The 14,409-nt window shown below is 33.2% G+C and overlaps 1 protein-coding gene across 1 annotated transcript; it reads left to right on the forward strand.

Annotated features, from left to right (window-relative positions):
- Positions 1-12,707: 12,707 nt before the first annotated feature.
- LOC145157092 (WUSCHEL-related homeobox 5-like) lies at positions 12,708-13,564 on the forward strand. The gene is made up of 2 exons (XM_079076228.1): positions 12,708-13,064; positions 13,157-13,564. Exons 1-2 carry the CDS (start codon positions 12,761-12,763, stop codon positions 13,351-13,353), a joined length of 501 nt encoding a protein of 166 aa, XP_078932354.1. The 5' UTR covers positions 12,708-12,760; the 3' UTR covers positions 13,354-13,564.
- The last annotated feature ends 845 nt before the right edge of the window (positions 13,565-14,409 follow it).

The following is a 14,409-nucleotide window of genomic DNA, read 5'->3' on the forward strand; positions in this document are numbered from 1 at the left end:
TATAAATTATAAATGTTGGTGTCGAGCCTTTCATCAAACTATTCTAGTTCCATGCACATACTATATATATTTAAACCAACAACTTTCAGTTCACGTCAAATTTTAAAATATGGTCAAATATCTACGACATTGGTCTTTGTAAAAACCTTCTTTTGATTCGAAATCCATCAACTTTTCTCATCCTCAATACTCTAAGATCCATCAAATGCTAGTGAAAATAAAGACAAATCATAAGTTACAAAATATGTTGGTCAAATGTGTGTTTTATATTTCCCTTACGCTTCCAACAACCAATATGCAAAGCGTTCTCCTCTCAAGTTCCCTAAAATAAAGCGACGCAATACAAAACGCCAAAAGACAAATGCCATATGCCACCATAAAAGCCAAATTTAGCTTCTTTCTTATTTGGCATAATTGCCTTAAATATTGATGTCTATGTAACATCTTAAATCTAATAATTAAAATAGCAACTATAAAGGTTTGATAAACTAATACAATTCAGTATTTTCATCAAATAACAATTCATCAACATAACCAAAATATCTATGACAACTTAACATAAATTACAGTTAGTAACCAAAAACTAAATTAGACAAACACATCAATATAATTTATTAATTCTGGAGTTACCGTATTTGCCAAAAAGTTATGTAATAATCTATCTTATACCAAAATTTGCTATCTTTTCAAGCATCTATCACTCAAAAGCAAGCACCTAGAACTTGCTCTTACACTTATCACTTGAGCCCGTTTCTCTGTCACCTGAAATGTACATCACTCAACTTCAATTATGCTAAAACAGTTCAAGTTTAATAATTGAAGTAATGGAAAGTGACTGGATAATTGATATTAAACACAAAATATAGAAAAAAAAACTATACAATATGTTAAATTATGTATTATTAAGCAATATCTAAATCATAAGATAAGAATTTAGAGAATTATCAAACAGTATAATAACTAACGTTTAAAAATGACCAAAAACCTTTGGATCACAAATTGCAATAAATAAATAAATAAATAAAAATTAATACGAAATATAAATTTTTGAAAAATAATTTATGATCATTACCAATACTATACAAAAGAACTATAAAACAATTAGATTATTTTTTAACGAAAAGCCCACATACTATTTACATTTACATTAACCAGACTACTCACTTTTGACTTTAAAAACACTTCAACATTCAACATTTGGCTAAAACACATATCCACTAACACCTAATACCGTTTGGTCATAAGCCCTTTGATATAAAAAATTGATAGTTCTTTCAGTGACATCATCAATTCTTAAAAATCATGTCATTTGGTTAAAATTTGAATTTAACAAAGTTATATATATATATATATATATATATATATATATATATATATATATATATATATATATATATATATATATATATATATATATATACACTTGAAAACTATCTGGATAATGGATAACACATTTGGACTAACATGTATTTATGGTTGTAGATTCAACAATTATCAATAACACATGTGTTTCGTTGTTAATTTGACCATATTTTCTACAAAATAGTAATTATTCAATCAAACATGCATGATAAAATAATAACAACTAATAAAAACAGGGATTACAATATGTAATACAAGATAATAAAAATCAAATTGAGGTATGAGGAGGGAACAAAGATCACAAACATCCAACTAGAGCAGACAATATGAATTTGACTTTCAATCACTGAAATTAACCATTTCCAATGCTTCTACTTGCCATTTCCCCCCCCCCCCCCCCCCCACCCCCACACACACACACACAGCAGCAGCAGCAACACCCACCTAAGGGCCAACACACACACACATATATATATATATATATATATATATATATATATATTCTTTTGATAACCCATAAATATTTGTGAGAACTAGACAATCTATTTTTTTCTGCAAACTATTTTCAAAAAAAATTATACACCTCCAAAATGTGTATAGATAAACGTTTTTATCTTTCAAAAAATAAAAAATATGTATACATCAAATGTACATATATGCATAACTTGTAATTCATATGCATGTGCACAACGTAAATGTGTATAGATAAGGTGGGTTTATATATATATATATATATATATATATATATATATATATATATATATATATATATATATATATATATATATATATATATATATATATATATATATATAGAGAGAGAGAGAGAGAGAGAGAGAGAGGTAGGTTCAAATGTTTCTCACATCTATTGTGTGCTACAATGCACCAATAAGAATTTAGTATTAATTATATGTATATTAAATGCTATCCATACTTATAACTCATTTTTATGGAAACTATTTAAATTCGTCATTAATGTCAACAATAATATTCTTTCAGAATGAATTCATATCTAGAAGAATGAGATTGTATTCCAGCAAAATGAGAGAATACACTCTCGTTCTTCATATTACATGCAATTTTATTGTATTTTAAGTCAATGAGTTCTGAAACAAAATACGAACTCATATATAAAAACCTAGATGCGAATTTATTCTGAAAGAATGTTATTGTTGACATTAATGACAGATTTAATTAGTTTCCATAAAAATAGAATTATAATTATGGATATCATTTAATATACATATAATTATGGAAATCATTTAATATCTATATTTATTTAATTAAATAATTATTTAATTTACTAAATTCCTATTGGTGTATTCTAGCACACAATAAATGTAAGAAACAAAATAACTTAGCCCTATATATATATATATATATATATATATATATATATATATATATATATATATATATATATATATATATATATATATATATATATATATATATAGGAGTAGGATCAGTTGAGAACACCAAAAAGGTTGAGAACGCGATAACACATCTGGGCCACTTAAATATTCAAATCTAAGGCTATTATCAAACGGGTAATTTATGTTGATTCTAAAACTATCGGTAGTAAAATGTAACTTTTAAAATGGCATAAGGGTATAACAGTAATTGAAACTTTAGGTCAATCCTATAATTTCTCATTCCCTTTCTTATTTCCATTAAAGATTGTCGTTTCCCTATTCATTCCCCTATCAAACGATTTTTGTAGCCCTAATCGGACCTGCAAGCTGCTGTGAAGATAAAGACTATTGATGGAGTCTTCGATAACCCCATTTCTCCTTCGTCTTCGATCTTCAACAATCCATTTACCTCTCACTAATCTGCAACGCTGCCGCCTCCTTCTGCTGCCCTAGCCCCGACAACGCAAGCTTCGCCGAAGATGGTGCAGCGACGTCGACTTCCCCGACCATTGAGGCGTCTCAGAAGAGACGAGGAGACGGGAGTGGATTCAAAGCATGAAACACAATTTGAGGTATACGAAGGGAATAAATCGAACGCACATGGGTGTATATCAAGTCTCCTGTTCTAAATCTACAATCGATGATCTTTTTGAGGTTAATGGTCTTCATCGTGTGTATATCAATTCTCATGAATCGATTTTTGTTAATTTTAATCCAAGATCATATTTTTTCATCAATTTTTTCATTCCTGTTCTTAGTGTCAATTTGATTTCATGATTATTAATTTGATTCATCTCGAACATGAAAATTTCTGATGATCTGTGAGTGAAAACGATCTCTGAAGAATCGATTTGGTGTTTGATTGAATGCTAATCTCGAAGTCTGGTGATGAACGGACGAACCAATTGGATGTGAAGACTGAATAGCTTTGTTGGGATTATCGGATTCTTGGTTGTTTATAGTAATTCTGATTTTGATCGGAATTAATTTGATGACTGGTTCGCAATCGCTAAATGGGTTTTACATTCGGGGCTTAAGACATCGGTTAATTCGCAATCTGTGATAAAGTTGAGTCGGAATGGTTGAGATTGTTCTACATAGTCAAAACCATAAAAGTCAAAATCGACTTATGTAAACGAAGAACAGTGGATTGTTGATTTGGTTGTGGAGGGCGTATTTGACATCGGGTTTATTGGCTTTATATCTGGGACGATTGGGCTGTTTGATGAAATGCGTGAGAGAGGTATTCGTTTGTGAATAGCTGGGTATTCATTTGTTAATAACAATGTATTCATTTGTAAATAGCAGTGTAATCATGTGTGAATGAGAGTATTTATTTATGATTAGGTGTATTCTTTTATTCATTTGTGAATACCAGGGTATTCATTTGTTAATAACAATGTATTCATTTGTAAATAGCAGTGTAAACATGTGTGAATAAGTGTATTTATTTATGATTAAATGTATTCTTTTATGAAGAAATGATAATTTTTACACCCCTTTTGTTTTCGGTTGATTAAAAGAATGGTGGATTACTTGTAAATTGATATGTATTCATTTGTGATTGTAGTAGCATTAGTTTTTTTGAAAAAAAAAATCGTTATGAATACAAATGTATTGATTTGGGATTGGATTTCTATTAATTTTTTCGAAAAAAAAACGTGAAATAGGATAAAAAAATTATTTTTTAAGAAAAAAAATTTAATTTTTATTAGTTTTAAATTTTTTTTTTTTGATAAAAATATTTTTTATATTTCATTAATAAGAAAAATAAAAAATCAAATATTTCCTTCTTTTTTGGTAACTGATCCTAAATTTAAGGGAATTTGATTGATTTTATTTTATTTTAATTTAATTTAAATATACAATTACTAATATGACCTTATATATTGATTAGTCTAGAACTGTTCTCGCGTTCTCAACCTTTTAGGTGTTCTCATTTGATCTTTTCCCTATATATATATATATATATATATATATATATATATATATATATATATATATATATATATATATATATATATATGACATTAGAAGTCTTGGATTGATAGATTGTCTTTGTGACTTCTGTAGGAAAGACTATAGTAGTTGTATGAGAGACTATGATTGGATCATAACTTTTGAATGAAAGGTTGTAGTTAGACTACAACATAAAAGACTGTAGTTAGATTACAGTAAGAAAAACTGTAGTTGGGCTACACACGAAAGATTTTAGTTGTACTACAGCAGGAAAGATTGTGGTGGACTACAACAAGAAAGACTATAGTTGGACTACAACACTTACTTGAGTATGTGGTCTTGGGAGCTCACAAAGCTTTGTGCTTACAATTTGAATTTCAAATGTTTCAGGTTGTTTCGATAACAAGGTAAAGGACGCGACATGACTGTATTGCATCCATGGATTCCTTTTGAGATTTCTGCTGATTTAATTTTACTATCATGACTATACTATAGTTTTTGGAACATGAGTTGACATGTATTGAACAAATAGTTGTTTTTATCATACTGTTGGAATTGGAAATCGAATGATTACTTTTTATTTAAAAATGAAAAATTTTGGTTTGAAATTTGGGACGTTACATAGAAGAAGCTTGAAATTTGGATATCACACGATTAATTGGTTGATCGTTTCCTAAATGGATTGTTTATTATTAGTAATATTATCGAATGCTTAATGTAACGTCTTGAAATTTCTAAGTAAAAAATTCATTTTTCAATAACCAAAAGCCATTCTTTCATCCATCCATAAGAAAAATCAGAATATGAAAAGTATTCTGAAAACATCATTGTAAGATCATAAAACAAATAGTGTGGAAAAACTCTAGTGGATGCAATGCGATCAATCCAGACCTTTTCCTTTGGAACCAGAAGTACTTGAAACATTTAAACATAAAACCATAAGCACAAAGCTTAGCGAGTTCCCCAAAATACCACATACCATATATATCAGACAAGAATGTGTGAATGTTGTGGTCCTCCCACTTTCTTAAGTCACTCACTATTCTAGTCTTCCTGCAGTCTTCGTTGTTATGGTCCTCCCATAGTCTTCCATATGGGTGCCATGATCCTCTCATGGTCTTTCATACAAGTGTCATGGTCCTCCCATGGTCTTCCATACAAGTGTCATGGTCCTCCCATGGTTTTTCATGCTAAAGTCACAAAGGCAGTCTAGCAACCTACATAGTATAGTGAGAAAACTCACATCATACTTGAAGATAAATACACCAACTCGTACAGACGTGAAACTGATGCTACACCTCACCTGATGAAAAATCCAAGGTCAAACCTCAGTCTACCTTTGCAAACTAGCAACTTGACCAAGAGCCAACAAGGTCAAGGTCAATGGTCAACGGTCACCACATCATGGCCAACCATTGGCCACATTATGGCTATCTAACTCATTCGCGACCTAAGTCCGCCACCATGTCGTGGAAAACATGCCACCACGTAACATCTCCATTTTTACGGTCAGAAAATACCTTTTTATTTATACTTATTTTAAAATAGAGTTTATTTATAACTGCCGAATTTGTCCCATAAAAGTATTTCCGAAGAAATGTTTTTCATTGATCATTAAAACTTGGTATGTCATAACTAATACAAGAAACATAAGCATAAACATAATCATTACTGGCCTTACAAAATATAATGACCTACATTTTCTTTATTCTCTCATCAAATCCAAACATCAAATACCTTCATATCGATATCTGTGATACAAGCAAACTAAGTGGGTCAGGTTGGGAAACCTGGTGAGTATATAGGGTTTTCAACCAACAATATTATAATTAATTTGTTATATATATATTTCGCATTAAACAGATAACCCACTTACCATTCTCGTCATACTCACTCTCTGATCCTAAACCGTTAATCTCAATGGATCTATCCTAGAGGATCTCTAAATGAATAATACTGCTATGGGGATTCCTTAACAATATATGTTAACAAGAAAATCATGGGGTGAAAAGAGTACCCACATAAATAATTCATTCATACCTAAAGTTCGTAGTCATGTCCATATGAGGTTCCTTAACATCTACAGGTCGGGGACCTACCCATGTATAATTCAATAACACCTACATGTCGTAGACCTGTCCGCGTACGATTCATCCATGCCTACAAGTCATAGACCTATCTGCAAACAATTTCATTTACATCTACAGGTTATAAACTTGCCTACGTTTAATAACACCCACATGTTGTAAACCTTCCCGTGTACGACTTATAAACATCTACAGGTTGCAAGCTTGTCCATGTTTGACACGACTTGTCTAGAATAGTCTGTGGTCATCATCAATACCCTACTAGGTGTCTACAATGTTATTCTGGTAGTACTATAAAAATTTGAGTCTCTCACCATTATCTTCATCTCTTTTCACCCTTTTACTACCCCATATATTATTAGTATAAATATATATATATATATATATATATATATATATATATATATATATATATATATATATATGGTTAAAAATCAAGTCATATAGTTTCATTTAAGACAAAAGGTTTCAATCACAAATAATAGGCACACATAACACTTAATTATCTAAATACTTCATATCTATGTGTAAGATGAAAGTAACTATGCACTCACTTGTTAAAAATGGATGATAGGAAACTTGGGTAGTGAATCACTTCAACACTTAGCGTTTCTTTTGATTCGACCTAATTCATATCACTAAGTCTTAGTCTTATATTTCTGGCGACTAATGATAGTCTATATTCCTCACTAATCCCAATGTCTACATCAAGATCTATCAAGTAAGGAACAACCAGGTAGGATCATATCAGAGGTAGGGTACATTTGGTATACAAAGTATACTGTTTAGAATTTCCACTTTAAACACCTCACTAAATCTAGCCTAGGCATCATTCCCTAAGTAGATCAATCAGTATAATGACTTGGAATCACTGATAAATCTTATTTATAGGTTCATAATAATGACTATGAACATAAATATAAGTTACACTTGAAATAAAATAAGTGCAGCTTAACTTACATGAATTTTAGCAAAAGCATGGAAATTGCACGAACAGAATTCTGAACTGAAAGCTTCTTTTCGTCGGGCTCCTAGATATAGCGCAGTCCCAACTTGTCCCACTTTCCAAAACAAATAATCCCCTTCCAAGGTGAGAATTTCAACATCACCTTCTCTCCCACCTCGAAAGTTTTCGGTCGATGCTTCATGTTTGAATACTTCTTTTAATGTTCATGATCCACGCGCAAATTCTCACGCGCTATCTTCACTTTATCCTCGGTAAGTTGCACGATTTCAGAGCTCGCAAACAGTTTTTCTCCCGGATCCAGCCAACAAGTAGGTGTACAATACCTCCTCACAGAAAGTATATCATACGGAGCCATAACAATGCTAGCATGATATGTGTTGTTGTAGGAAAACTCCACCAAGGTTAAGTGAGTATCCCAACAACCTCCATACTCAATAAAACATGCACGTAACATATCCTCTAGAGTCTGAATAGTCCTCTCGCTTTTCCCGTCAGTCTAAGGGTGATAATTTGTACTCAGGTGCACCCTCGTACCCAACTCCTCCTGTAGTTTTTGCCAAAATCTCGACACGAAACGGCTGTCACGATAAAAAATAATAGATAATTGCACACCATGCCTCGTGACAATCTCCTCGACGTACATATTTGCCAACTTCTCTAATTTTTCATTCTCCTTAGTTTCCAAAAAGTGCGCGCTTTTTGTCAACCTGTATATAATCACCCATATCATGTCATTACCTCGAGAGGTTTTAGGCAACTTTGTGATAAAATTCAACGTGATTTTATCCCATTTCCACTCTGGAATCTCTGGCTGCTGTAGCGCACTATACGGCTTCTGGTGGTCATCCGTGACTAAAGCACAAGTCACACACTCAGTTACGTATCTTGCCACTTCCCTCTTTATTCCTGGCCACCAGTAATTGGCTTTTAGGTCCCGATACATCTTTGTTGATCCCAAATGTATCGAATACTTCGATTTGTGTGTGTCTTGAAGCAAAGTTTCACGTACACCACCCACCTTGGGGATCCAAAGTTTCCCCCGAAAGGTCTTTAGTCCCCGTTTATCATCCACCAACAAGGCCTGCTCCTTAACCATAACCTCTTCTTTCACATGCTCTTCTTTCAAACCCTCCTCTTGAGCAGCCAGAATCTGCTCGAAAATACCTGGAACTATTACCACCCCATAGATTTAAGGTGATAAGCTCCTCTTGGTTCCTTACAACTTAAAGCATCATCTACCACATTTGCTTTCCCATGATGATAGCTATTCTCACAGTCATAATCAGCTAATAATTCCACCCAACGCCGCTGTCTCATATTCAATTCTTTCTGATTCTGGATGTGTTGCAAGATCTTATGGTCAGTATATAGCATACACTTCGTCCCATTTAAATAGTAACACCAAAAATTAAGTGCAAACACAACCGCTGCTAACTCCAAGTCATGTACCGAGTAGTTCATTCCAGTACTCTTCAACTATCGAGAAGCGTAAGCAATCACTTTTCCCCTCTGCATCAACACACATCCCAAGCTTGAATACGATGCATCGTTGTAAACCACAAAGTCATCATTCCCCTCAGGAAGAGAAAGAATAGGAGCCTCGCACAGAAGTCCCTTCAAGGTCTAAAATGCATCCTCATGCTTGTCAGACCAGGCAAATGGCCCTGCTTTCCTTGTCAATTTGGTTAGAGGACCCGCAATCTTGGATAAATTCTTGATGAACCTCCGATAATAACCCGCCAAACCCAAGAAACTTCGAATGTCGATGGGAGTCCTCGGTATCGACCACTTCTTAACCGTTTCTATCTTCGTTGGGTCTTCCTTCATCCCCTCTGACCCGACTATGTGTCCAAGGAACTGGACCTCCCTCAACCAAAATTCACACTTTGAAAATTTCACATACAATTTCTCCTTCTATAGCGTGTCTTCAACCTCCCTCAAGTGCCTCTGATGATTGTCAGCACTCCAAGAATACACAAGTATGTCGTCGATGAAAACAATGACATACTTATCCAAACTTTATTGAATCCTTCCACTCAAATCTTCAAAATCTTTAAGAACATGCATCCAAACCTAGATCTAGAATGAAGGAACCAAAAAGATAGAAGCTTAAAAACTCATAAAGGTCTAAGATGTACTCAAAGAGGCTAGAATGATGCTAGCTTGCTAATCTTTTAGCTCCACAAGACTTATTTCCTTCTTTAAAAGATTAAGAACACCAATAAGAGCTCAAAAATGGAGGAGAGAGGACTAGGGTTTAGCTTCTGGACTGAAGAGTGATGAAGGCTGAGGGTGGAGGAAACCCTAGCCATCACTTCATTTAAATAGGGCCCAAGCCTAGAAATCTAGGGTTTTCATACTGTCATCATCACGTCGTGGCCATTGCATGTCCACGTCGTGGCAACTTAAATGATACACGACCTTAAAATGGTTGCCACGCCGTGGTAATCCTTAGCACCACGTCGTGGCCAACCCCAATCCTAAAAAATGAAAGCATAAAATTGATACCTAGAAAACGGGGTGTTACATTTAATTTACCATAATTGTAGCAAATTATCATTGAATTTTTCATTAAAAATAATGTGCATATCCGAAAATTCCCTTAATAATGTAAGATCAATTAATTTTTTTAGTTATTAAATTATATATATATTGACTGACTGATAATTGTCCTATGTTCTCATGTGTTCTCACATGAACTTATATATATATATATATATATATATATATATATATATATATATATATATATATATATATATATATATATAGAGAGAGAGAGAGAGAGTCCAATACTATCTACCTGAAAGAGTTCTTATGGAGAGAGGGGATACACCAACATATATAGAAACTTATTGGACATGTCATCAATAGGATTCATATTGTGGACGTGTCTAATATCCGAGGATTTGAATCTTATGTGTGGCTGGTATCATTTACAAAATCTAAATGATGATTCCAATATCATTGATGGGATCACTATCAGTAAGCATGGACGGAGCTTCAACATTTGATTTTGGGTTGGGAGGGGGAGGGGCACAATCAAAATTTTATATTTTTGGGCCTAATATGTATAAAATTAAAATATAGTGGCTATTTCTGACAAAAAAAATCAGTAAACATGGTATTATCTTCTTGGAACCTCTCTTTCAATTCATGGATGTTATATTGATACATTGCTTCTCTCATCTTCTTCAGACTCATATTGCGTGGCTCGTCGTCATAGTATCTAGTAGAAATTTAGATAGTGAAACGTGCTAAAAATAATCGTGATAGTAATAATCATGATTGTCATAAAGAGATAAGTGACTATGAGTCTATGACTACATCTAGGTCTACCTTTCACACATTGACGACCCTCATATAGTCATATTCATGTCCCGATCGTGTAATAAGTTGTGGTTACGTGATGTTTTCCACTAAAGCCGATATATTTGTTGGTTTATGAGACCAAATTATGTGGAATAAAATAGGAACACAGAAATCCGGAAACAAATGTGAAAATCTCAACACCCACAAGAACGCTCATAGTTGTTAAGAAAGGATAATCTCCAATTAATCCAAAAGTGTGTAAAACATTAATCTCAAAATCTAAAAAAAAAAAAAAAAAAATTATGACCCTAGCTTTCTATGTATACTAATAGTAAATTTTATATTAGAAGAAATGACATTATAATAAGGAAACAGTTTAAGACTTGGGCTTTCTCAATTTTGAGATAAAGGGATGGAATTGTGAGGCTCCTTGTGGCCACATGCAATCTGCGATGTCCGATTTTGAGTCGAATTAATTAATTTTTTAGGCTTTATGTTTTATCATTGAACTAATGATTATACTTCTAAAAGCACACAAGCATCTTAAGTACGAAAATGGACAACCCCCCATGTCACGATGCTTTGTAAATTTCAAGATGAAAGGATTGAGCTGTGAAACTCTTTGTCAAATTTGAGATGAAGGTATGAAGATCATCACATATTAATTGTATATCTAAAGCACACGAGCATCTTAATCGCAAAAAAGGACAAACCTGAATGTTACGATGCTTTGTTAATTTTGAGATGAAGGGATGGAGCTGTGAGACTCTTACATGCAATCTGCCATGCTCGATTTTGAGCCGAATTAATGAATCTTTGAGGCTTTGTGTTAAATTATGAACTAATGAATTATTGAATTGATATGTGAAATCAGTTTAAATGAGTTAGAAAAAAAAATAAAGTCTACATTTTTAGCCAAATTAAATAGAAAGAATGAGATCGAATCATATACGATAGTAAGATCCTACGTGTGATCTTATAATCCTAGGTTCAATCTTGCTCTAAAACTGATATTTTTAGGACCGATACCATTTTTTAATTGTAGGCTTGTACAATCTTATGATTAACACAACACTGAATACAATTATATTATTATGTAAATAGTTAAAGTTATATATTTAAAACTATATACATCTTCACAAAATATCTTTACATAGCAATAATCAGGAAAAAAAAAATAGCTCTATCAACATACTTAGGTTTACATTTCTCTTGTTTTTGATAAATTGTATATTTTTGATAAAACAATAACCAATATATTACATATGTTACGGGGAAAACATAGCTTGAAGTTACCATTTTGCCCTTGAGGGATGCCTAATCTTCAAAGATTTGCAGCTTTGTGCATGTCTATCTCTATCAAGATTACACAAAAAACCAAGCAAAAAACATTTGAATTAAAGAAATGGATCAAATCCTCAAAACTCTCCCATCCCGTTTCCTAAATTCAAAGCAACATCAAAATATTATTATAATTAATAACAAACACTACCCAACAAAAACCTTATTTTCCTCCACTTACTTTCTTTTTCCTAATTAAAAAAGTCTACAAATAATCATCAATTGTACTATATAATGCACCAACACGTACGCTGCATCTTTTCAGTTCAGAAACTGATCAAAAACAAAAAGACCCGCCCATCTTCAGAAATCTAAATATGGATGAGGGAATGTCAGGTTTTGGTCTGAAAGCTAGCCGCAGTGCGGGCGGTGGTGCCAAGTGTGGTCGGTGGAATCCAACCAACGAACAAGTCAAAGTATTGACGGACTTGTTCAGGTCCGGTTTACGAACCCCAAGTACTGACCAGATTCAAAAGATCTCATCCCAGTTGAGTTTTTATGGGAAGATCGAGAGCAAGAATGTTTTTTACTGGTTTCAGAACCATAAAGCTAGGGAACGACAAAAACGTCGTCGGGTTTATGTTGAATATGATCAAAACGACCATAATGTTGCAAAACAACGTAAGTTTAGATCCGGTTTACATTTTCTTGATCTTTTATCATATTTATTGCTGGATGATTTATAATTTCTTCTACTTTTCTTGTGTGAACAGATTTTGCTGAAGTAACAGACACGGAAAGGGTGATAGAGACATTGCAGCTTTTTCCAGTGAACTCGAGGGCGTTCACAAACGATGAATGCAAAGAAAACACATCGCCATATCCGACCATGTATACATGTGGAACGGAAATGGAAAATCATTATCCTCATCGACACCCTTCTCTAGATTTACGTCTAAGTTTCATGTAAAAAAAAAAGAACGATTGAACTTCACCGTTGATCAAGTCCACCTTGGAAATCGTTGAGCAAACAGCTTTTGTGATATCGAGTTCAGCTCAAATGATATTGTATTTGTTTTAAAGTTGTCATATCTTAACTTCGGATCTTTGTTAGAACAGATCACTAGCTAGCTAGTAGATGAAATGAATAGTGTAACATTTTAATCATATTGGTATGTACGTGGGCCTTTAAAGTGTTTTTGACTACTAATTGACTTCGTTTATGAAGATTTAACTTTGCAAAGTATTATATGCATGTTCTTGGAAAAATGCATCAAAATGATTAAAAGTCGTATGTTGGACGATGCTAGTCTAACTCTGAGTAACTTTAGGTACGTTATGAGAATATGTGATACGATCCAAACAATATAAACCAGTCAAAGTTTGTAATATTCTTATCATTATGAATATGTTAAATAACATTGACTACGTGGACAAATTCATGTGATCTAGCTTAAATATAAATTTTTGTAGATTTAAGTGAGGTTTATAAACATGATAAATATGTGAAATGAACTGTTATGATATTGGTAGTTAATGTTATTTGAGTATAAGTTGATGTAATCTCTAATTACTTCGAACCATGAAATGCAATATTAAGAGCGAAAGTGTCATTTTACATCCACTCGATGAAGAAATACAAACAACCTTGACATGAAGATAAATGCAACAAAATCACATGATGGTTTGAGTTATTAAAAAAACACTTCATTGATGATTGAAAGAGCTAATGCCATGGCCGCTGATTCAATGTCATTTTTGTAACACCCAGAATCCAGAAGACCCGGAAAGGAAAGAAAAACCATAAGTCAAAGGGGTCAACTCATCGAGTCTAGGGAGGAACTCGACGAGTCAGAGCGTGATCCGTGCCGCGGATTAAGTAACCGACTCGGCGAGTCGGCAAGTAGACTCGGCGAGTCGGCAAGTAGACTCGGCGAGTCTGGTCTGGGTTTGGAAACCCTAATTTCGGGACTTGGTGCCCTATTTAAGCATCCTATTCTCCTTCCTAGGGTTTCATTTGCAGCCT

The sequence above is a fragment of the Lactuca virosa genome, chromosome 2 (assembly GCF_052849685.1).
Source record: "Lactuca virosa cultivar CGN04683 chromosome 2, Lactuca_virosa_CGN04683_v6, whole genome shotgun sequence".
Lineage (NCBI taxonomy): Eukaryota > Viridiplantae > Streptophyta > Magnoliopsida > Asterales > Asteraceae > Lactuca > Lactuca virosa.

Bases quoted from the DNA above. Each gene is read 5' to 3' on its own strand.
- LOC145157092 (XM_079076228.1), top strand. From the start codon at position 12,761: ATGGATGAGGGAATGTCAGGTTTTGGTCTGAAAGCTAGCCGCAGTGCG. The intron at 13,065-13,156 runs GTAAGTTTAGAT...TTGTGTGAACAG, and splicing joins CCATAATGTTGCAAAACAAC to ATTTTGCTGAAGTAACAGAC.